This window comes from Notolabrus celidotus, chromosome 6 (genome assembly GCF_009762535.1).
Source record: "Notolabrus celidotus isolate fNotCel1 chromosome 6, fNotCel1.pri, whole genome shotgun sequence".
Lineage (NCBI taxonomy): Eukaryota > Metazoa > Chordata > Actinopteri > Labriformes > Labridae > Notolabrus > Notolabrus celidotus.
The window spans coordinates 9,529,555-9,555,902 of record NC_048277.1 but is presented as its reverse complement, the minus strand read 5'-3'; the positions used below and the strand labels follow the sequence as shown (position 1 = coordinate 9,555,902).

Below are 26,348 nucleotides of genomic sequence, written 5' to 3'. Positions count from 1 at the left end.
TACGTGTGTGTGTGTACGTGTGTGTGTGTGAGGCCTAATAGGCAAACAGCTAAATGAGTTCATCACTCAGGCTGTCAGGTAGATGCAGATTGAGCCGTCACTTCTAATTGAGCTGTATGTGTGTGTGTGTGTGTGTGTGTGTGTGTGTGTGTGTGTGTGTGTGTGTGTGTGTGTGTGTCCGTCCGTCCGTCCGTCCGTGTCTCTGCTGTGAATGAGAGCGTCACATGATCCTCACACACCTACAGACACACTGCATCATGACAGCATGATGGATTCTGCGGTTACATAAAAATATTGTGTTGTGCTGCTTAAAGCAATAAGAGTAAGATGGAGTGTGTTGCTGCCGCAGGAACAAAGTCTCCAACACGTCAGAGGTTTCCACTCCAGGAGACGGAGATGAGGACAACAGGAGTCCGTTTTTTACTCTGAGGAACATTATTCTCAAAGTGTTGAACTATTTGCTCACGCAGTCTCTCACAGAGTGATGAACCTCTTCCCATCTTTCCTCTTGAGAGACTCAGCCTCTCTGGAGTGTCCTTTTTATACCCAGTCATGTGACTAACCTGTTGACCATTAACCTCATTAGTTGGGAGATGTTCCTCCAGGTGTTTATTTAACATTGCACAACACATTTTAAATTAGACTATAACATGTCTCGGTTTAAACATCTGATATGTTGTCTTTGCTCTATTTTCAGTAAAATATAGACTATAAAGGTGCAGAGTGTAGAAATGGGAACAGATAGCGATATGTAACAGTCTAGATTGAAACGCTCCCTTGCTCCGTCAAGTTTTTACCATCAAAAAACATCTATCAATACAAAATCTTTAGTGCACAAAAACCTCTCTCTTTTTCTTCTTTGTTGTATCACACATATACGGCTGTTACTAGTTTGTCTGTTCCGTGCTACTGTAGAAACATGGTGGTGCAAGATGGCGGCCTCTGTAAAAGTGCAGACCCCGCTCCCAAATAGATATAAAAGGCTCATTCATTATTTTTATATTCCGGCAATTTCACACTAATTTAAACACACTTATGAATGTCTTATTCAATTTCTACCAAATCTGTTATGCTAAATGTCATTAAATACTACACACTGTACCTTTAAATGATTTACAAACCATCACATTCTGTTCTTTTAAACATTTTAAACAAATTGGGGTTGTACATAGATGAAGTTTAAAATGTGAATATTATAATAATATATAATAATAAAGTTTATTTATAAAGCACTTATCAAAACAGACGTGACACAGTGCTTTACATCATAAAAACCCACAATAAAGAGAACAAAGCATGGGGGAGGGGGGGGTATATGGGCTAGCATATACGAGCCCATATACCCCCCCCCCATATATACCATATATATTGTCTCAGGGGACGTATGATAATGTCTTTCTCATGTCAGCAGACTAATTTTTCTAAGCTTTGCAGGTCTTCAAATTAAGGTTGCAATTTCAATATTTGGATACTTTTCAGTACAACATGCTTTCAAATAATACAATATTATATTATATTATATTTATGATTAATAGTGTCGTAAAGCACTGAAGTCTATGATGAAAAAAGAAAAGGGTCATATTTTTCGCCTTGTGGGTTCAAGATGAGAGGACAACAACTCTACAGATTGTAAAGGAAACTTGATGACAAGGCACCCTGCAGTTTCTGCCCGGGTAAAAAAAAATGATGTATGATGATTCGACGACATGAACATATTTAAATTTAATGTTCATAAAATGAATCGCTCTTTGTGGAATCAGGTCTCTGCTATCTATTCATGCTATGGTAGAATTTTTTCAGCAAGGCAGCACAACTCAGCAGAACACCTGTTAGCAATCGGGATGCTGTCCTTGATTAAATACGATTTATTGCACTTTTCATAACAATATTTAAGCATTCATTATTTTAAAGAAGTTACAAACACATTTTCAGCCCAGACAACTAATCACAGTGAAATCTTTCCAACCAGGAGAAATATGTTTCTTTAAAACACTTTCATAAAACTGTCAGAGGGAACTATGACTAAAACATTGATTAAAACTAAACTAAAATTAAAGTAAAATAAGACTCAAACACTCAAAGATTTTCTGAAAATGACTAAACTACAACTTAATTCAAATGTCTAAATTAACTCTGATTTTCAAAATATTATCAACCACATAACGAGTCTCTCTTCTGTTGATAAATTTGCTTAGATTGGCAAACAGAAAAACGCTGAAAGGGCGCCACAAAGAGGAGACCCAGGTGTGTACGCGGGCAGTAAATGGGCCCATGGATGGGTCCATGTGGGCTAGATGAATACATGATGGGCCCCGAGTGGAGCTCTTCTAGGCTAATCCATGAGGACCACTTCAGCCGGCTGCAGTTTGGGTTTGATTCAGCTGAAGTAGTCAGTCACAGCGCTTTGTTTTCTCTCAGACCTGTTCCTCTATTTCTAACGTCCTGATTCTTGTTTCCAAATGTTCTCGTTTGTCACTGTTGGAATTTCCTACCGAGGAACCGTCGATACTGGAGAATGAAATGATTTCACAGATGTTTGGATTCTGGAGGACGAACAGCAGTTCTTTCTGTGCCTCAGTTTGCTGTGAAACCTTTTGGCACTTTATTCTTCTCCTCCTGAGGTTACCATCTAGAAATGGAGCTTTTTTTAATATTTAACTTCAGTAAGAAACGACTGTCTGGAAATTTCCACTGAGGAGAAGCACAGAGAGAAAGATGGAGGGAGGCTGGATAGATGAAGAGAGAGAGAGGGAGGAAAAGAGAGGGGATGATAAGATGCCTGAAGGAAAGAGGGAAAGATTGATGCAGTGGGAGTATGCGTGGAGCTGTGTGTGTTTTGACTGGGGCCTCCATACCACAGCTCTGTTTGTGTTGGACAGCCCTCTCATACTCGCTCTATTTTTCTTTCATTCTGTCTGAACAGCGAGTTTTCTCCTCCCCTCCTCCGGGTCTTTGTTACAAAGAGGACGGGGTGAAAACTCTGAGAACTTTCTGCTGATCTTTAAAGTTTGAACAAGGAGTCCTCGACAGTTTGACTGTAACATTTATAGATGCTAGAAGTTTAATGAATGAGTCTAAGTATCTCTATCTGCTAAAAATCAGAGTGTCAGTATCACTGAACCAGCTGACAAGACAGGTATGGAGAGCACACACACAGGTAGCTGCTAATCAGCGCTAACACATAAATAATGGTATCATGGGACTGAATGTGAAATCTGTGGTCAAAGTCCAATAAAGCGCACGGACAGACAGACAGACAGATTATTTATCTGATATTTACTTGAAAGCTTCCAAAAGGCTCAAACACCGCACAGACACAGCCCAGAGGTTAAGTATTAGCTGAGGGGACACCTCAAAGAGGCCACGCCCCTAATCCTGCCTCCCGTTAATCCTTAATCTGCTGTAAACAGGTGAGCCAATACAGTTGTCATGAATAGAGAAATGAGTTTTAGAGAACCAGACTGTTGGACATTTTAACATGGGGCTCTATGATGACTGACTCAATGCAGAAGAAAGACTCTAGTGGACTTCCTCTAGTGGGATTTGCAGTTTTTGGGACTTCCACACTGGCTGCACTAGTTTTTGTATTTTTCTCTCAAAGACAACCAAAAAGTTAAAAATATTTAAGGAACACATTCAGAAACCGCTGGTAGGCTGAGAGACATCATTCATGTGGAAAGTCATGATGATGATGACCTGAGAGAACTCCAAAGTCATCTCAGAAGAATATTTATCTGCTTTTCTCCTAGTTTTGACCTTAAATGGAGCTCATTCAGGCCGTCCTCTCACTGACGTTCACAGACTTCTCTGATCTCTTCATATTCAGTACATAACACATCAGTTTGTCTGCGGCCATCATCACTGATGTTTGCTTTAACTCAGACTCACCTTCACCTTTGCACTCTGATTCTAGATGTCTGGGGGAAAGTATGTCTTATAAGCACGCCTCTACATCCGTCAGCAGACGGACAGTTTGCTGCAGATAGAGGAGGGCTGAGACTGAGATGGATTTACTGCCAGGCTGTTTTCAAATCGACTGATCTCTGTCTGTATGAATGTGAAGCTCCCGCTGTGTGTTTACCTCCCGTGCTTCACACTGAGACATCATTATCACACCTTTACAGGATCGATATGAAAGAACAAAGGCATGATGACGGCAGAGCTTCATTATGGTGCTGTTGAGGACTCAGGATATAAAATAGAGCTACAGTTAATCAGCCGGCCCTAAAGTTTTCAGAAATTTTAAAGCTTTAATTCCTTAAACAAAGAAAAGATCATTAAAAACTGTCAAAACAGTGAGTAAAGCAGTCTAATGTCTTCAGCAGACAGAGGAAGTCAGTAAAATCTGTTTCTTTGAAAATCTTTGACTCGTAGACCTCTGAAAGGTAAGATCATGCGACTTCCCCGTAAAACATCTTCACATACTAACAAACCAAAAACTGCAGATTGACTACCATTATGTTTATTATTATGTGACAAGCTTCCAAATCAAATAACACCATGTCCTTAAAGCACACGAGCGTCAGTTATCACATTGAAAAGACGCTTGGTGTCCACACTGCATCCATTATAAATCAACTGTCGTTAGGCAATGAGACTAAACTACACTGCTATCTCCAGGAGGAGTCTGGGGGGATCTTTAATGTCAGATATAAGAGAGAAGTTTGTCCACTATGAAAAGGATTAGAAAATGGCCATGATCTACAATGTTCGTATCTCGGTGTACTAACAACATGTGATGCAAGCAAGCGTCACAGTCAAATTCCACGAGATCAGGGTCTGATCAGTCTCCGACCCATCACGGCACCGGAGTTGATAGGTTTCTATTCTAGTCAATGTGTTAACTCCCAATGGATCCGCTGCGTTGCGTTCTGGCTCCGTCTCTGATCCAGCACGCCAGAGCCCTCCAGATCAGATACGCAAGACTTCTATTTTTAGACGGATGCCGGAGCACGACGCATAAATCTCAAAAGAGCAGATCGAGTGGGACCGGACGAGAGATCATAGAGCTGAAAAGCAGCGGATCGGAGTCGGACCTGACACAGATCTGTTGGAAGTCTGACATTAGTGACATAATCCGCCAAATAACATTGTTTCTAATTGAAATGTAATAACTGCACGGGATATTGAATCAATGAGGTCACGATTGGAGTAGCATTTAAATTTGATGTAGTCGTGGACTGTGATTGTGAATTTTGGTATTTTTTGAAAAGAATATAAACTGTATGTTGGCTATATAAATATTTAGAATAAGGTTGCGGTGTTGTGAACATTTTGTGAGTTTCCTGGGAGAAACAACGAAACATGAGGGGGGCAGGAGATTACGGGAGAAACCAGGGAAACCAGGAGTGCTGGCAGATGTGTGGTTACTAACAAGCAAAAAAGAAAAGCAGGCAAGAAACAAACATTTCTCTGTTTCAATAAACACCAATCAGCATGATCCAAGTTTAATTTAAAACAATGAATGTATCAGCCTGCCAAACCTTCAACAACCACTGACCACGAGAGATTCTTCAATTTCCATTTCACAAAATTCCAAAAAATAGAGCAAACACTGCCACACCAGTTTCTCCCAGAGTCCCAGAGTCTTCCATGTCACTGTTCTCGTTTGCTGGACAAGTTTCCAGCTGATATAGAAACTCCTAAAGACAGTCTGTCCACCATAAAACCCTCATCAAGTCAACTAATCCGGCTAGATTCTGCTGCCTCTGACTGGGATGTAATGAGTTTAAAACTGCTAGTCCTGCTTGAGCTTATCTCAACTTTCCACATCACAGATCACACAATTGTAATCGACTGACCTCTGGACTGAACAGATGTTTCTGGAAAAGGCCAACCTGGGATTTTATCGTACTCGACAAATGTAATGTTGGGCACAGAGCGCTCCATGTCCCCCATAAAGTCCTGATAATGCACACCTCGTTGGATATTAAACATACTCTCTTCCATTCACACACATATAAAAGCAGGGTCCGTACCGTGCTGATCCATCCAGGTTGGCTCTGTGGATGAAGCTGAGTTTGGCATCGGCCCAGTACAGCTTCTGTTCCAGCAGGTCGATGGTCAGACCGTTGGGCCAGAAAATGTCACGATCCACGATCACTTTCCTGTCAGAGACACACGTATCATCTCACAGCTGCTCCTCATGTTGTGTTATTCATGAACCTGAGTCCTCTAAAGGTTGACTACATCTCTTACCTGTTGCTGCCATCCATCCCAGCACGCTCTATCCTGGGCTCTTCCCCCCAGTCTGTCCAGTACATATACCTGGAGGCAGAAAAGAGAGGCAGAGTTTCACCATGAGAAGAAACAGAGAAGCACATTTTTCTATAACTCTGAGGTGAGGTTACTTCTGTACACAACTCTCTGCTCTCAAGGAGGAGAGTCCAAAACAAAGGACAGAGTATGTGCAGAATGAGCACATGAATACTTCCACACCTGTGACACACTGATCCCTGCAACTGTTGCTGCAGAAACTTTCTTTTATACCAGAATACGCCCAATCAAACTGATTCTCCTCCTTTTTCTTTGCATTGTTTTCATGTCTGCAGTATCTTTAGTACTCACATTTCTGTTGTTGTATTTGTTTTTAACTTTTTTATGTTTATTGAATTTTGCAGTCTGTTGTTTTATGCATTCGTCCCTTTAGGAGCAGGCTTAAATTTATCTGAGTGTGTTTTACCGTTGGGCAGGGTGGAGAGCGATCGCCCTCGGCTGGTCCAGGTCCATCCAGAACAAAACCTTCCTGCTGGAGCCGTCCAAGTTGGCCACTTCAATCCGGTTTGTCTCAGAGTCTGTCCAGTAAAGCTTCCTACCCAACCAATCACAGGCCAGCCCATCAGGACTGTCCAGACCTGCAACCACCACACTCTGACCCGTCCCCAGAGCCTCCTTCAGAGCTGCAACCAGAGAACAAACACAGTTAGAGACAGTAAGGAAGAGGAGGGTTCACTCTGCTTCAGTTTACAAAGACAGAACGCAGTCTTACAGTTAGACGACTGGTTCCAGTACGTCTGTTTGATGGCTTCCTCGCTGACGTCCGTCCAGAATATCAGACCCTCAGAGTACAGGAAGTCCACCGCTGCTGCATCCTCCAGGTCACTGACAACAATGGCCGACTCGCCCCGCACACCTTCAGCATCAACGAGTCGCACATCACGCCGGTTTGCAAAGAGGAGGAGAGGAGAGCCTGAGGAAGAGGAGACATTCATGTTACATTCAAACCTGCAACCAGGTCAACCATCAATCTGACAGTGGCTTCATCATGAATCAAAGCTGCATCAGGTTTTACTTAGTAACAAAAAATTCAACTAGGACTCATGCAAACTTTCATCTGATGATTACAAAGAACAGGGGTGCAGTGCTCGCAGAGTGTGGGATCGTCACAGCTAGGGAAACGTTAGATATCAGTGTTTTTCTATCAATGACACATATACAGGGACTTCTTGATACAGGCGTATTCTCAAGTCTAAATATTAAGGAGGTAAAAAGTAATCAGAGCATCTTTATTATGGATCATAGCTCAGTGCTGACTGCAAATTTGATTTATTGGTTATTTAAGTGACGTCTTTGGACAAATAATGCTGCTCAAATTTAGCAAGTGTTAAAAATGAATGCAGAAATAAATTACTCTGAATTCTGTTGATATCTGACCTGCACATCTCTGAACTCCTCTCATTAAAAGTTAATAAATGTACTTCAAACCAAACATTAGAGGGTTTTTCTTCTTAACTGATAAAAGGAAACCTCAGAAACTGATAGAAACTCTGGAAGCCCTAAAAGTTTGCTGCATTACACCTCATTATGTTACATTTTGGGATCTTGAGAGCCTTTATAGTTTAAGTTTTTCTCTTAACTTAAAAGATATTTTTTTCAATATACGATTAAGTTGCTTTTATTTTTGTAAGTTTAAACTCCCTTCTTCTATGTTTCTGTCAGGGGTCAAAGAACCGACGCCTCGGGTCATTAAAGCTCCTGTGGGGAGTTTTTTGCTGGTTGTGGAACTGAAATTTACAGTGATGCCTTTTTATGACTTCCAAAAAGGCACAAGACCATCAGCAGTAAGACTGAAAAAGTCTATGTTGTATTTTTCAGTTCCTGAAACTGGTGTGATGACTGAGAGCATGCTTAAGAAACAGCCTTTACTTTTCTTTTTCCACAGCTTGTATTCACAGTGACACATCTGACTGTTCAAAGAGAGCAGGAAGAGATTTTCTGTCACTAAAAACTACTTCCACATGTTCAGGACGTGATCTCCAAGATTAGAGGTATCACTTTGTCCACCGGGGGCGCCAAAATCAACACAAACAGAAAGTTCCTCACAGGAGCTTTAACACCGCAGACCACATTTACACAGTGTGCCACACAGTACTAGGAAAGGTAGCACTGCAATATATTTTAATAAATTACGATATATGAATGAAAATGGCATGTATTTGCACATGGGAGTCAAAGAAAATGTTTTTGCCTTTTGCATGCATAAAGTAGACCATACCGTTATTTTTTCCATTCTATTTTCTTAAAAATGTGTCCTCAATCAACGTGACATACTATCTGTGACTCAAACAACATTACAGCACACATCATGCTGCAAATATTAAAAGTAAAAGGTAACTCTTAGGAGCATCCTCTTCATCAACAGCCAACATATGCAGCCACAGTGTGAACCAGAATCCACATCATGTACTGCAGCCTGTCCGGAGCATCCAGCTGACTCCATCTGTGACAGCAGGAGAGTGGAGGGTTGCAGGTGGAGTGCAGACTCTGCATGAACACGTCAGTTCTCTGTATGCTCTGAGTACGAGTGTTTAAGGTTTTTCCTGTAGATTGGTCATTCAAATAAAAACCTAAGTTAGCAGAGACTGTGTTAAAGTAGTTTTAAAGTTTAGATCAACTTCTGTTTTCAGGTCTTGTGTCTGGGTGTGATACCAGCTTCACTTCTTGGATTTCTTAAGCACACATGAACACATAAATGTCGGTTGTCAGTTAAAAAAAAGCCAAACAAAAACCACCTTCAGCAGCAGACTGCTTTCATTTGATGTCAGAGATATTTCTAAATAATTAACATTTACTTCAACACTCGAGTGAGTGAACACACACAAGTCTTCTTCACACACTTACTCCAGAAATGTTCTTAATTTTTAGAGAAATTTTAGAAACTGTGTCCTCAAAATTTTCCAGAGCTGCCCGTTCACACACGTCCCTCACAGCGTGAACTCTGGAGGCAGAACATGACATCAGAATGAGTCTGTGAGCGCCACAGAGTGATGTTACAGCGGGACAAATTCCCAACAGAGACCTCCACTATGGCAGGCTTTACATTTCTATCAACGCTACGTGGAAACAGACTGATGTGAAGACATCATCATTCATCCTGTTACCTGTCGCGCAAACAGATTTACATCACTCAGGTTTGTGTGATAGAAACGTCATCGCAGTGAATTTTCTTGAATATTTCCACACCTTGGCTCGCCTCGACTGGAAGTTAGAGGAAGTTTAACAAGGGGGCAGGCAGGAAAAAAGCCCCCGGTAGAAGTCAGGGTGAAAATGTCATCAACTCATGCAGCTCACCCAATAAAGTGTGTGAATTTTCTGGAGTTTGGGGCCTGTGTGAAAACAGCTTATGTCTCCTTTCTTCTGAGGAACTTTGTGGATTGACTCTTAAAATAAAGCAGATTCTGAGTCACAGTTAAACCCTGACTTCAGCATGGTGGTTGTTAAGTCTAACTGGTACCCGGCACCTCAAAGTCAAACTGTTTTGGTTGTCAAAAACATGAAACCTCTGACTTAATGATTCAACTCTTTGAGTGTCTCAGATGAAGAAACACCAATTTGACAGCTTACTACAAAAGAGCTCAAAGTGTATTTTTCCCTGACCGTACAGGCAGAGTATGTCAGTGTGTGTGTGTGAGAGAGAGAGTGTGTCAGTGTGCGAGAGCAGCAGTGGATGTCCCAGCAGCTGTGACAGCCTGTGGTTTGGTTCTGGCCGGGTGGCAGAGCTGTGGTTTGGCTCGGCTCGGCCTCCTGTGATCCCTCAGCATGAGCACACAGTGAATCTGTCAATCTGTGCCACAACAACTCCCTGTCCTCAAACAAACACTGGAATACATTCAGTTTGCTCCATGCATCACTCAGTCAGTAATAAAAAACATGAAGTGACATCAGTGTGCGTTTGAACTCTGACCTTGTCTGTTTACGGTCCACACAAACACACTCCTGTGACCACAGCTCCTGTACCAGCTGCAGCTCATCATCCACATACGCAACAGACTTTAACTGGAGAGACAGAGGCCAATCTGACAACAAGGGAGCTACATGTGAACACATAATAAACTGTCTGAATGTTAAAGTGAATACAGCCACTTATTTTGGGTTTGAATGACCTATATGTACAAAGACAGTCTCTAAGAGTCTTGGTAGAGTTCTTCATCCTGCAGCAGGTGAACAGGCTGTAATGTCTGCAACATAAACCTTCATTGATCAATGTGTGTCCACTAAAAGTTCTGTTTTTTGTCCCTGACAGGCTCAGGTTGTAATTGTAAGAGTCTGACAACATTACAGAAAGGCTCCCTACAGTGAGAGAGAGCTTTATGTTCAAGAGGAAGATGATTTCTAACAACACACAGCTCTCCTTGTATCTCCAGACTTTGTTGACACAAACAGTTTTTACTGATTTTTGTGATATGTTGTGCTTTTAAATAAATAGTTGGATCCAAGGAAATGCTTACAACACAAAAAGACTTAATAATCAAAACATACTAATGAAAGCAGGCACTGGTAGACCAGCAACTCCTGCAAAACTTGCAACAAAAATAAACTTAGTGCATTGTTAAGAGCTGCTCATCCCATTTTAATCAACGAATCAACTCTTCTTATACAGCAAAAATCAAAACAAGTTATCTCATGACACTTCACATGAATATCAGGTCGGCTGGCCGCTGATCCTTATCTGTGATCAGCTCAACCTCTTAGACATATCTGATTCAACTGATCTCAGATTAAACACATAAGCCACGTATTTTATGTCATGTGACACAAACACCAACGAGCCAACATGTCAGCGGAGACACTGACCTACAGGAGGATAAAAGATAGTTTCCCTCCACAACCACTTCGTCCATTCATGAAAATATCAAGTGGATCTACTGGGAATTTTCAAAGTTGGAAACTTTCCATGGGAATTCACATGAATGTATGGGAATTACCAGGAATAAACCAGAAATGTACTAAATTGAAAGTTGGCTCTTAATAGAGAACTTAAATATAGTTGGGGAAAATATATTTTAGCATAATCCTGATGAAAACAACCAGATTTCATGTGAGTACAGTTGAATATCTATGGTATTCCTCAATATTCTTCAATTTCCTATTCCTCGGTAACACGCACACAAAGGTGCGCAACAGGCTCACAAATGTAAAAATTGTTTTGTATTCGGGCTAACCTGAGGCTCTATGAGCCTGACACAGAGCCATCCTCAACAAGGCTGGACAGTGACACTGAAGAGGAAGAGTTGGAGTTGGATGTTGAGAAGTGGACATGGAGGATGTTGATGAGACCCAGGAGGAGCCAATTGCCTGAAAGGGTTTAGCAAGAATGCAGAGGCTAGGCTTGAGAAGCTTGAGGGAAGATGCTTTTTTATTTGCATGTTTAATGGGACTTTTTTTGGAGGGTGAGGGGCTCTTTTCATTTAACATTTTGAATGGGACTTTGTTGGGATTGCATTTTTGTTAATTTTTGAATGGGTTGGGTAGGGGGATGAGTAATATTTAACTCAACATTCCTGTTTTTGTTCTTCAATGAAAGAATTGATTGTTCAAAAGATAATTGACACTTGATAAAGTTCCACTTACAAATAAATCTGTTTTTATTGTATTATTTTGGATGGATGTCTGCTTATAACAAAATAAATATGTATGCTTGGATATGATACCTTTCCATTAAATTACCCTCAATTCCCAGTTAATTCCCATAGATAGTCGCTCTGTTTATGAGGCGTGCACTTTAACCCCTGAGCCTAAATGGCGTCCTGTCAGCCACCTTTGGGTGTCAATGTTCCAGATATCTCTCTGCAAGACATGAGTCAGCTGTAATCTGAAGTTTTTTGTTGTTATGATGTGTTCTTTATTTCCTGCCATGTTTGGTCACAACAGCCAATAAGAGAGTTTAATCTCAGACTGAATGACAGGAAATTATAAATGAAAATACAAACATGTGAGCAGTCACAACTTCCCCTCAATGAGACCCTGCGCTCCTAAAATAGAAAGACTATCTGTCTACGCAGAGACAAAGTCCAGAGGACCAGAACCACAGAGAGAGCAGACCACACAGAGAGGGTCTCCTCAGGTCAGCTGTGTCCTAACAGAGACGCTCCTCTGAGGATTAGAGACGGCAGACCTCCAAGGGACATTTAAGGTTTCCTAAAGACAGAGGACGAGTCCATACTGCAGAACCCAAACACTGCACGCTTGTACAGGAGACAAAGACTTGATGAGGACAGACATCACCCAGGCCGTTCACACATATCTGTGGTGACACGTCTGTCACATCTCAAGCTTTTCTCACACACACACACACACACACACACACACCTAAAAATGAACGACTGATGAACATTTGGGAACGACACCAAAATCATGAAACTGTGAAATGAGTCACTGCTAAAAAAAAAGTCTTTATTAATGCTTCTGCTGCATCTTGTCTTCAATGTGGAACGCACAAAAGTATAATAGTGGAGCAAGGCCATTCCCCCTCAAATCCACCATTGGAGGAAGTATCAGAGTCGTAAAGGGGAAGGTGGTGCTGATAGCCTCTTACACACTGCAATGCCGAAACAGCTACGTAATGAAATTCTGCCATCACTACACCTTTATACTTACACACTGAACTGTGTAATATGTGCCATATTAGTGTCCCAGTGTGTGATGTCACATTGTGTTATTGCGCTGCAGAAGCACGAGAGGAAACACTCGTGTAAGCAGCAGAATCGCTATGTGAGCAATAATCCTCACCATAAAATGCTATAAATGTGTATCAAGAACAACGACATCACTGGTGTCAGTGTGTGTGTGTGTGTGTGTGTGTGTGTGTGTGTGTGTGTGTGTGTGTGTGTGTGTGTGTGTGTGTTTGTGTGTGTGTGTGTGTAATAGAGGTGCTACTCAAAAGAACCGACCAACAAATACGTTTCAGTTTGTCAATGGGATTAACAATCAAAGTGTGAGGGGGGAGACCTGTCTAAGCGTGTGTGTGTGTGTGTGTGTGTGTGTGGGTGGGTGGGTGGGTGGGTGTGCAGAAAGGGGTGCAGCGGTGCATTGCTTTAGAAACTTCTTTTGGGACCCTCTTTCTTTGTAAGCTGCCACCCCCAGTATGACCTCCTCCCCCCTGACGCACACACACACACACACACACACACACACACACACGCACGCACTTTCTGTTTTGTTCTCCTTGCAGAAAGCTGACAGGCTCCCTCGCTTTACTTCTTATCACAGCCAATCTCAATGCAGCCCTGTGTGTGTGTGTGTGTGTGTGTGTGTGTGTGTGTGTGTGTGTGTGTGTGTGTGTGTGTGTGTGTGTGTGTGTGTGTGTGTGTGTGTGTGTGTGAGTTGTTGTAAGGAAGGAAGAGATCTTTTTCACACCTGGGACAAGAAAAATGTGAGTGGTGACTGGTGGGTGTAGGGAGTGTGTTTATGCAGCCCATCTGTGAGTGGCAATATTTGGGAGTGTGTGTGTGTGTGTGTGTGTGTGTGTGTGTGTGTGTGTGTGTGTGTGAAGGGAATCAAGGTTGACTGTCACAAACTTCCAGGATGTCTACATTACCATTTTAACATTACCATTTTTTTTTTTTTTTTACTTCACCAGATTTTACGATTACAGGATTTGTAAGGGGAAGATGCATACCGTCTTTGTGAGAAGAAGGTAGAGACTTCCAGAATAAAGTCTTAACATCAGCCACTGTAACATTTTATTATGAAGGGGAATTTTAGGTTTTCTAGGTTTAGGTCTAGCACTCTGAAAAGATAGTCCAACAAACAGAGCACTATTAGGATTATTTGTGACATCTTTAACTGTAACTCCACTTGGCTGTTTTTCTGATATTCGCCTTCAAAATAAAATGTAGGCTAACGACAGGCCAAAATTATGATTTTATTGTCGTGGCTCTATCACTCTGATTTTTTCCTAATTCTAATTTACCTTCCTCTTGTGAAAAATGAAATTTAGAATAAAATCAAGTTTGTAGCCTCACACACAGGCCTACTGTTTGGTTATTGATGCTTTGTGTATGGCTTATGTAATAATTGCACTATTGTACACACTACTACACTGTACCTTTAAATACTACACTGCAACTGTAATACCACATACTTCGCCTTTAAATGCTACACACTGTACCTTTAAATACTACACACTGTACCTTTAAATACTGGATTCTGGATCTGTTTCAGAAGGACGGAGATGTGACATAGAGACAGCTTCATTGAGTCAATCAATCAATTTTACAGCATGAAATCAATCAAAGGTTAGTTCATGGCATTTCACATAAAGCACAGCTCTACGTTGTTTTCTTGGTCATCAGAGGATAAAAATGAACAGCTAATATCAGTCATTGACCTCGTTGTCAGGCTGGCTCTGGCTGATCTCCTTCACACAGTGGTCAACTCTGAATTATGATCCACTTATTTCCAGAAATTCTGGATTTGATGTTTTAGAAAACAAAGCAAGGACGGTAACCTGGAAACACCTCATCCTCTGTACTCACTCCTGTTTGTACTCATTGAGACTTCAAACACATTCAATTCCATATTTCCCCACACTGCATACAAACGCTTGGTTCTCTTTTCTACCTCTGCTCCTCTTCTCTTCTTTCTCCTTCCCTCTCTTCTCTCAGCAGTTTCTCTCTTATTCCTCCGTCCTCCCATTTCCTCTAACTCCTCTGGGTTTGTGTGAAATTCAAACAGCACAGCAGCGCTCTGCAGTTTCACACCAGTGCAACACAAACAGGAAAAGATATCAATCTCTTCCTTACATTCCTCCTCTGCACTGTCACCAAATCTCTTCTCCTGACCTCCACTTTCTCTGCTAACTACCGACTTCTCTTTACCTGCAGCCACGAGCCCAAGAACCTTTAATCTGCTGCGTCTTAATCATCAATGTTTGGTTTTTATTTTACAAATACAGAACATTAGAATTTGCAAAAAAAAAGTTTCCTGCTTTGATCAAACTTTGTCAAAAGAAAAGATAAAATCATTTGAATGGCCCGGTGTAGACTAAAATAAGCATTGAAGCTGTTCTGCTGTCTGTCAGTCAGTCTCTTCAAGTCTCACCCTGGTTTGTTGATGTTGTGCGTTCCTTCGTGCAAACAAAACAAGAGGCTCACACGCAGCCTGAGAGCAGTTAACACAGAGGTCCATACGGACGCCAGGCAGAATGAAATCACCTGTTGGGTGCTCTGAGAGTGGAAAGAGAAAGGATTCCAGGGGTAGATAGCTGTAATCTGAAAAGCATCCTGTGACAGGAGAGCCAATGTCAGCACAAATCTGTCTCAAATGGCAAATTGGTGAGTCAACGTGTCACAATATGACACTGTAGGATCCTCTTACACCATTTCTAAGTGTTTTCCAAGTTTACACAGTAAAAAAGTGCTGAAGAGGACGCAGGACATCAGCAAGGGTTCAATGCTGAAAGAAAACTAAGAGTCAAAAGACCCTTTTACATTGACGTGCATATTTAATCCACATACAGATGAAACGTTGTCAGCCTCGCTAGTCAGCACCAGAGTCAAACATATTATTAATATCTTTATCATTCTAGGCCTAAAATGTCAGCCATATGTTGTGTCTAAGCTGTAGCGCAACCCCTCTCAACTAGTTGGGCTGTAGCTTTAGTTGAAGCCTACTCCCATAATGCTCTAAAGCTCTACTACCTGGATGTAAACAGGCACAGGTGAGAGATGTAATCTGGTAGCGTGGTTTGTCAGTATGTTGATCTAGTAAATGAAGACAAAGTTGAATGTAGGCTGTGTCTGCTTAAACTGACATATGACCATTTGACCACAGGACGCTAACTTGGGTTGGTGGTGCTAGCTCTGCTAACCTTAGCCACACTCACTCTGTGATCCTGTCTGAGCCTCATTAGGTAAACTGTGCTCAGTTTGACTATTTTCTGAGTGTTTTCTCATCTTTAGACTCGTCAGATAGTCTGAATTTAAATTTCAGTTCAAACAACGAGGACATTAGTGGCTTCAAAACATCTTTAACTTGGACTACAGAGAGTTTAATGTTAGTCAAAGTCAGCTGAAATGTAACAATCGCTGTTTTAACATCAATATTATGCATATTTCTTAAATTGCTCTCAGATGGGTCTAAGTGTCCAGGTCTGTTTAAAGGGAAAAATGGAGTCGAAACATTTTTATAACTGGCCTGTACTTATCTTTAGTTAACTTTACTCATTATTGAATAGCTTTTTAATCACAAGAGGCTTGGGCTGTGGCACAGTTAATTCATCATTATCAGCATCTCCAATGAACTATTGCCATAGGTCTGACTTTATCACTCTATCACAGAGTAATTATTTTATGTGAACCTTCAATGTTTTTTTACTATCTACACCTCGACACGCTTCCTCAGGTTGGACGGTGAATTTTTGAAGGCGGTGATCAATCCCAAAGTTAGACTTCATCTGATACATGAACACTACACAGTACTCACACAGTGATCCTGAAGTGTGTTAATACTCACACACACACATAGAAACATGCTCACACACTGCTGTGATGTTTGCCAAGCGGTGTTCTGACACTGTGTTGGTGTTTTTACAGAGTGTGTGTGAAGTGTGTGGATTGTGTGTGGTGTGTGTATAACTGTGGCTGCCTCAGTGATCAACTTTAACCTCTTCTTCTCTGAGGATGCATGTCTTCACTCATATATATTGTATCATGTGTGGTCGTATGTTGTGAGTATTGTGTACATGAGTCTGCCAGTATTCTGCAGCCAAGGCTGAACAGAGCTCAGAGTAGCTGTTGTAAATATTTACAGTCCTGTTGTGTTATGGTGCTTAGTCAATAATTCAGCTGCTGACCTTTGACCCTGATAAAGTCTGAGTGATCAGTGACATGTTTGGTTGCACTTCAGGTGTTTGGTTTATGTTTGTTTTGAGTTCTGCATGTTTCTGTCGACGTGATGAGCTGGTTCTAAAGGAGTGAAAGTCAAGGCTTGTGTTTCTGATTTTGAGTGCGCTTTCACTTTCAGTCTCTTATAGATTCTAGGAGTTGAATCCAACGTGTATAACTTAAACACAAACATCACACTCATCTATTATACATTAACAAACAGCCATTCCATTATATGAGGAAAATATCTGTGTACACATTTTTTGCAAGAATTTAGTATGTTTGCAGAGAGTGAGCGCTCTGTCTGTGTTTTATAATGACCTCACTTATATGGTCATTTTATCAAAGTTCAAGGTTACTTTATTTGTACCCATGGGTAGATTTTGTTTACAGTGCAAATAGCACAGGACAAGACATGACAAACCAAGTGGCTAAGTGCTCAGTACGGAAAAGGTAACCTCAATAAAAACAAGAAATGAGCAATCAATCAGAACGAAGTGAAGGAAAACAAGATAGAAATAAAATCAACCATTAGTCAATAAAAACATAATGAATAAAAATAAGTTAGAACGTGCCTTCTTATCTTCATCGTCATCATCATATCTTAAACTCATCTGAAGCTTTATCAACACTTCTGTCTTTATGTCCAGAGTTTCTCATCAGGAGGGCACTGAATGAGCCCTGACGGGGTCTTTGCTGCTCCTCCTGTTCATTTATAGTCTCTAAAGTTAGGGGTTAGTCTCTGCTGACTTAACCTTCATGTCTCCTGTTATTGAGCGGCAATGCATCCTTTGCTTATATATGTGCAATAAAGCAAAATAAAATAAGTACTTATATTTGTCACAAAAAAACGTGCAGCTCAAACTAAAATATGATCAGATTAACTTCAACAAAGCTCCTCCGGTTGAATCTTTCAACATTCACTTTTTTTATTTTGATATAAACTGAAAACTCTCTCTTTACTTCAGCCGCTCAAATGTTGCATCCTGATGTTTTCCTGATGTTGTGTGCATGTCATGTATTTTAATTTCATCCTCTTCTCTTTCCTATTTGAATCTGAGTTATACATGTTTTGTTATACATTCTGCGTTTTGACCTTATTCTATCTATCATTATCAAGTTTGACTTTCCACCATGTTACCTTATCGACTCCCTCACCTCATCATTTATGTTCAGTCTGTGTCTCATTCAAGCGCTGATATTTCCTCTGTGTTAAACGCTTTGAGCTGCAGATCTTGTAAGACATGTGCTACTTAAACAAAGTTTATTATCATTATCATATCTTCAGAGTTAAACACTATACAATGACATCTCAGTTTTGCCTCCCTCAGTCATCTTTATACTTAAGTAGACTCATTAGAAGCTTTCTATTCACTAAATGTTGGTGACCACGCTCAGTCACTGTGACCTCTCCTTTGTCTACATCAGCACTGGTTGATATGATATCATGTATTTAAACACACTACATTTGTTGTTCATATGTTTGAGGATTAGAAGTGGTTGTTTTTGCATCATGTTTCTGCTTCCAGTGATTAAAAAACGGAATAACGTCCTGACGCTGCAACATTTGTTTGAGTCTGAACAAAATAAATATGATCTCTGTACGTCTGGAGGAGAGGTTTATAGAAAAAAATGCATTATTATAAATCAGTTTTATCTTTTAAAACACACTTTAATAAATATTCACCCTGATCACATGTGATATCTTATCAGACACCTGTTTCATCCCTGACTGTGATTTTAGTCATACCCGTCAATCTCACTATTATGCCTTTTATTGTTTAATTTTCTCTTATCGTTGTTGTTGTTTTGTTGTTTTATTGGAATCATTTGTAAACTTTAAAGTTTTTACTGTTATTATCATAACACTGTTTTATCGCACAGTTGAATCATTTTATTAAACTGCTTCTTCTCAACTCAAGGCCATATTGCTCCTTATTTAGATCAATGTGCACTTTTTGCACCATTACAGTCAAATCACCATTAACATGTTTACATTAGTTTGTTTGTATTATTTATTTCATTACTTTATTTACAGTCTTTGAGTCTAATTTTCACTCTTTGCATTTATTTTATTTCAAATGTTCTGTTTTAACTCTGTAAAGCGTCCTCAAGTGCTCTATGTGTGAAGGACGCTTGATTAATGAACCTCTTCTCTTGAATGTGTTATAGAAGTTACTTTGACCTGACCTCTGCACGAGATTTAGAGCTCTAAACAAACAGGAAAAGAAGAAGCCCCTGATATAAATGTTCAGACCCTCAACAGGTTTCAGGGTTCATATTTGAGATGACAGATTTGGTGTAATAAAGTATTCTGAGCTCACAGACAGGCACTGAGGTGGTCAGCAGTGCGTTATAATGCGCTATGATTACATTATATAGGTATACTTGGTTAAAGATGTGAGCAGACTGGTGGTGTCTCAGCCCTGATGTAATGCCTCCATGCATCCATATGAGAGGTGGCGAAGCTCCGCCTCTGATTGCACACTCGCACATTAAACATTGAGACCACAAACAACCCGGAGGACAGAGTAAATCTTTAAAAAGAGATATAAACCTGCGCCCTGAGTGTCCAGCAGTGTTTTTATCCCCCGAATACACATCAGAATCAGACTTCTGTTCCCCCTCTGAGAGCAGAAAGCCAGCCTGACACCCGACACCGAGCAGGAATGGCTGGAGCTGCCGAGGCCCCTCAGACCAGAGCTGCTCCAAACTTCACTTCTGCTCCGACGCACACAAACTACAAAAAACTGCACCGGCGGGTTCAAAAACACGAAGAGTGGTTTGATTCCCACTCGAGGTTATACTCCTCTAATCACCACACACACTAACAATGCAAAGTTTCCTACTTTCACCACAGCTATTGTGTTGTTGCACCCTTGGGACATAAAAACTGAACTTTGAGAGGAGGAATCACAGCCCGCTGCGCTCCGCTGGGCTCTGTGTGAAGCTCAGACTGAGCCGGAGCGTAGATCGGTGATTACTCTGTTTTTATCGGTTATTACTCTGTTTTTATCGATTATAAATCCACAGTGCTGCTTTCAGAGGATCCTGCTGTAACAAAAAGGTAACGTACCGTGCGCCGCGGACAGAAGGCAGCTCCATATAAGCAGCACTGCGCCCATTTCAGCTCGTGCGCGCTTTAAATCCATAGTTTCCTCTCCATGTTGGCTGCTTTTCTGCTGTAAACTTAGAAAAATGTCTCCGAGTGTTCATGAACACAGCCCGGCCTCAGCCCGCTGCTGCTGCTGCTGCTGCTGCTGCTCACTGTGTGTCTGCACGCGTCTAGCTGCCTGTGTCTGTGTCTGTCTGTGTGTGTGTGTGTGTGAATGTGTGTGAGTCCCTCTCCACTCTCCTTACTTTTTTTCCCTCACTTAAGGCGCTCGTGCTTCTTTAGACTTTGGACTGTCGAGCTCGCGCACGGAGGAAAAAAAGAGGGGGGGCAGGCGGTGTGAGGTGACGTCATCCGACACGAGGCAGAAGGATTGATTTATATCACTTGACGTGAAGAATAAATTCCTATTAAATAATGACAGTAGTGATGACAAAAGAAACAACATCAATAAAACTTCATGTAGAAAATACAGCTATGGTGCATCACTGTTTCTGCTTTCCACTACTTTTCTAATAGTTGTAATAAATAAAAACAACAACAAGACAGATTTATTTATGACGCGTCGTGCATAGAGCAATTCACAGTGTTTTACAGAAACACGCGAATATTAAAGACATTAAAGAAACACGAAAAAACGCAAAAGTTTGATATTGAAATACAAAATATAATGAATATAAGATCATACTGTAACGATACACTCAACTCACGATTCGATGCAATTTCCGATACTGAGTTAACGATACGATTTTTTTTTTAAAGAATGAGCTTGCAGACAAATTATGACTGAAAAAGATTATTTTTATTATTTCTCAGACAAAAAAAAACACATGTCTAAGAGAGGGTGTAACTGCAAAACATAAACTATGCAATGAATGCATATTTAAAAAACATATATATATTTAAATGTCATATAAAAGTCATTGCAAACATGCTAATGCATTTGGTCTAATCAGAATAATACAACATGCTTGAGCTTAAGTCTCTGTTGGTAACTGTGGTGGGGTGACCCGGGCGTGAGGCGATCATCCAGCGGAGCAGTGACCGGAAATGAGGCTTCGAACTCAGTATCAAAGTTTACACACAAAGTTTATTCATGCAGCATGAGAAAGAAGTTACAGCATACTCAAGAGCATCCGAAGTTCTCCGCTAAATGACAGAGATGCTCAATACTTTACAGTTCCTCAAACATAAGGGAGGAGAAAGGGAGGGGGGGAAACATGTATATGTGTGATGATTATAATTAAGGAAAATGCATGATTATAATAGAGGATATTAATCAAGATTCCACATAACTAGTAACATTTCTTAATTAAAGTAACTGTTAATGCCATAGACTGTATAAAATATGGACGTAGTATCCGTGACGTCACCCATCTGTTTCTGAAGTGCTGTTTTGAGGCCAATCGTCGGCAGGAGCCATATTGCTGCTGTCGAGTGATTGTGGCGTAAAGAGGCGGGCTTTGGACCTCCCAGCCAACAGCTTTAGTGTTCCCGCCTGTCAATCAAGTCAGCTGTGCCTCTCATTGGAAGACTCGTAATCTCAATATCTTTGAAATTGCCGCAATACACAAAATTCACCCCGTACAGTGTGTGCCGATCGAGAAATGAGCTATCCAGACTACACTCGTCTTTCGTACCAGGCTGTAAACATGTTTATTTCTGCTGTAAAGATTGTCTTTTTTGAATTGGTGTGTATGTGGTTTCCGGAGCCAGCCTCAAGCTGATCCTCGGTGAACTGCAGTTTTTAGCACTTCCGCATTGGACTCATATTTTTAGAACGGAGGTTGCCGCTTGGTTAATACTTTTTCTTCCAGGATTAATAAAGTATTTTATATGTATGTATGTATGTATGTATGTATGTATGTATGTATGTATGTATGTATGTATGTATGTATGTATCTATGTATGTATCTATCTATCTATCTATCTATCTATCTATCTATCTATCTATCTATCTATCTATCTGATGATTAGGATGATGATAATAAAAATGCAACAAACAGTAATTTTGGTAACAAAGTAAGTAATTATAAAACTACTTCTAGTAATTAAAAAACTTTAATGACAATCAAAAGGTGAACACTACAGCAGAGACAATGATGACAGTAAAATGATGATAATATAAGAATAATAAAGATTACAAAGATGATCATATTGTAAATTATACAGTAAATAATGATAATTATGATATAACACGGCAGAGATAACGATCACAAGAATGCTGATGATAAAAATGATGATAATGATGACAACACTGATAATGACGATGTTAATGATAATAACAATGTAATGATATTCTAAATGAAAATAATAATTATGTTATAATAATAATATAATTATGAATATAATGTTGATTACAATGATAATGATGATATGATTATGATGATAATGTTAAGGTAAATGATGAAAATTATGATAAAGATTATGGGAATGGTGATGATAAGGTGACAATGATGATGATAATATTGATGATATGATAAAATGATGAGTGTTATAATGATGATGATAATGATAAATAAAAACGAGAATGTAGTTGATGATTCTGATCATTTCAGTAATTATGATTAAGATCATTTTAAAGAAGCTGATGAGAATAATGATGTGATGAGAATTGTGATGATGATGATAATGAAAAAATACGATAATTTATATGATAAAATGATAATGAAAATAGTAATGATTAGTAGATAGATCAATAGATGTAGTTATACAGCTACATTTTAATTAAAAAGTTGTTGGTAAGAAACGTGAAGTCAGTCTAAGACTTGACGGAGCAGTTTTAAGTTAAAGACAAACATTTAACCGTCTTATGAAACTGTTTCCTTTTAAAATTAAATTAAAAAAATATGAAATACATTTCTTTAAATAGAATGGAATAGAATAGAATAGAATAGAATAGAATAGAATAGAACTTTATGTGTCCACTATGTAGAGAATTATCTTTGGCTTCACAAAAGTCACACATTGACCCGAGTTGCAAAGAATACAACATTCAGAGACAAGAAACCCAGAGAGCGCTTGGCGATCTTCCCATCATCACAGTCATGGCCAATATAATTTATAAACAAAGAGAACAATATTTAAAAAATTTTATTGCACTTCAAAAAGTCAAGATAAAAAATAGTTAGTTACCTCATAAACCGTCAGAAATAAAATCAGCAGAGCATGGGGTCATTGAGGTCTCACAGTTTTGTTCACAGGTGAAGAAATTCCTCTGTAAAGATGAGGAGTGCTGTAGTTTGTTATGTGACAGTTTGCTAAATTTAAAAAGTGAAGTTTTGGTTAACATTTTAGAATTTAAGAATTTAGTCATTTAATTGCTCTTTAGAGATCTTTGTGGCTTGCAACAGTCTAAAGCGCTGTTCTGATAGGAGCAGTTCAAACTGGGAGTAGCAAAGGATGGCACAGGCCACCTGTAATGTTAAGGGCTTTCTATTTAGCCTTCAGTATGCGCCTGTCACCAAGTGGTATCAGTGGTTTCCCGATGATTTAACTGGCTGTATTAACCATTCTTGTCAATTTCCCTTTACATTGCTCGGCTTTTGGAGCAACACTTTGGAGTGATTGATGGATAAATAATGGAAATGTACATTTACATAGATGAAATAAGGCACTTTACTGAAATGTATCATTTTTCCTCATAAAATAGTGTTTATGCCTTTATTATTGAAAACAAGTGATAACATGTCAATGAAACAAACAACAAAACAAAAACAATGACAGTAAACCATTTGGAAAACGTTTTTTTTCTGGGTTCAGAGTGATAAACCCTCTCAGTCCTGACACAGTGAAGCATCGTGACTTGGTCTTCACTGCTTGTTTTTGGAACACAGATAAGGTCCTGAGATTGTGTTTACTTTCTCTCTTTGATAAAACCTTTGGATACATTGATAACAGTAAATCTTGAAGTCTGGACATGATTGGGAAAGTTGAAAGCAAATAGATTCCTTCCATGTCTGTGTTTACGTTTGATGATCAGTGAGTTTGTCCGTCCCGCCGTAGAGATGTCCTCACATGACTCCATTTATTATAACAGGTCATGTGTTGGACAGTGAACAATGACTTATATGTGGAATAAAAGGGTTTCAGGCACGGACTTTGGCCAACTATCCAGGTATACAAGCTAATCAAAAAGTACCAAAGTATTAACAACTGCCTCCAGAGGTTTGGGGTTATCTTACAATCATCGATAAATTTCCAGATTGCATAGAACACAATAATGTTGGAGCACAAACTTAGTCTCCACAGAAAAAGGGGGTAGAGTTATTAAACTTTAAAAGAGGTTTCAGTCGGTGATATGAGAAATCAATTTTGCATTTTCTTTCATCTGCTTTTTTTTTCTTACATAAAATCATTGGAATGAAGAATAAATGATCAGTTTCAGCTGCAGCCTTGACTCAGTGGAAACCTCCCCCTCCCTCCACATGATGCTGGTATTTCTCCTCTGGACACATTTATGTGAGAGAGTTCAGATGTTAGAGGACACACACTGCCAGACAGCCGAGGATCAGTCTGATAGATAACGCCAGGGAACACATCAAGGCTTTGATTATGCACAGGGTCTTTATTTGAACCACCTGTAGATGTTGGAAGGTCTGCTTGTTTTCAGTGTGTTCAGCAGAAACTGGCATCTCACACAAAGCAGCGAAAGTTGAGGCCGTTCATTCTTTTGGGTAAGTTTGCTGAAAATCTCACAGCTGATTATATACATATATTCTCCTCTTCAATAACATATTTGACTACCTGAAATAGGGTCTTATATTTCAAATCCATGGTCTTGTTGGCATGGATCAAACCTGTCTTCTAGAAATTATCTTTATAAACAGGCCCGGTCCAGTCCACAGCACAAGACGAGACAACAAAGAAGAAGACAACTGATCAAACAATAATGAAGGTGTGTATGATACTTGCTGTGTTCTGTCCAGACAGGTTAAGTAAGGGATAATGAATGGTTAGCAGGTAGTTATGGGAAATAGAATCCCGACAGGGTGGACAAGACCACCACCGCACATGATTTAAGTTTGTTTGCTCTCACCTGCTCCGCTCATTGCTAAAAATGCTGGACAGGATCCAAGATGTAAATATCCATGTTGTCTAGCCAGCCACATTAGCATGCTTACCGAAACTAGAGTTTTATCCACATTGTTTTGATGCTAACAGAAGCTCACGGTTTTCCCTCACTTTACGGTCTTTGGTGTCAACAAGCAGAATCAAAACTGTGCCGAAACTCTTTTCCGCGGATTGATTTGACATGAAGTTAGTCAATTTGCCTCTAGTCTTGCTCATATAAGGGAAATTAAGCAACCATTGTCAAGGGGTTGTCAAGGGGTTTTGACCAATCAGAATCTAGCATCGTACACAACCGGAAAATCAGTAAGAAAGCCGTGTAATAAAAAAGAAAGAAAAGATGGCTGTGGACGTATCTGAGGGTCGTGAAAAGATGACAGTTAGGACTGTTCGTCCTTCAAAAATCTTTTGCTTTGCCCTATTGTTTGTGCGGTCTGGTGACTTTTTGCACATGCAGAGCACTTAAATACATCAGAGTGAAATCTTAATTCAGTTCATGGCAAAATGCAGGTGTCTTTTGACTTTGACTGAGCCATCTGGGAGTTTTTTAAAGTGAGATGTGTTGTTCAAAAGTGCAGTAACGTCGTTATTGTTCTTCCCGGCAGCTGCAGGAGCTCAACCATGGTTATTACTGTAACGCATTTCTACAGGTAGTCCTAATTTATAAAAATATTTCTTAACCAGCACCAACAATCTGTGAAAAGCTGCTTGCTAGATAAAAAAAAAGGCAAAATGATATCTTGTTAAAACTAGAATTATGAACAAACATCCAAATCAAGCAGCTTTAACGTCTGAGGCTTTCGAAACATCAGGGAGGACAGAAGTCTGTGATATCATTTGAAATAGTAGAGGTAAAAAAAAAAACCTTCTTGTTCATGTGTATGGGGAGTTATGAAAGTTATGAGTTTTGTTTCAGGCACTTGCAAGAATTGTGAGCATGGTTTACATGTTCATTAATATCTTTATTGTAATCTTTGTGGTTTTTTTTGCAAACATCATCTTTGCTGGATAAGTGTTTGATAATGGAGGAGGTTTTTGTAAAACCTTTAAGTTGTTCAGAT

At 39.9% G+C, this 26,348-nt stretch overlaps 1 protein-coding gene across 1 annotated transcript in view; it reads right to left on the bottom strand.

Moving 5' to 3' along the window:
- The window catches only part of lrp5 (low density lipoprotein receptor-related protein 5), a 56,573-nt gene extending 36,170 nt beyond the window's left edge, over positions 1-20,403 (bottom strand). Inside the window, exons 1-5 of the mRNA XM_034686529.1 lie at positions 20,182-20,403; positions 6,989-7,189; positions 6,683-6,899; positions 6,199-6,267; positions 5,979-6,107 (exon numbers count right to left, since the gene is read on the bottom strand). Coding sequence (XP_034542420.1) covers positions 5,979-6,107; positions 6,199-6,267; positions 6,683-6,899; positions 6,989-7,189; positions 20,182-20,257 — 692 coding nt within the window. The 5' untranslated portion in view covers positions 20,258-20,403. The remainder of the gene's footprint in view (positions 1-5,978; positions 6,108-6,198; positions 6,268-6,682; positions 6,900-6,988; positions 7,190-20,181) is intronic.
- Between the last annotated feature and the right edge of the window lie 5,945 nt (positions 20,404-26,348).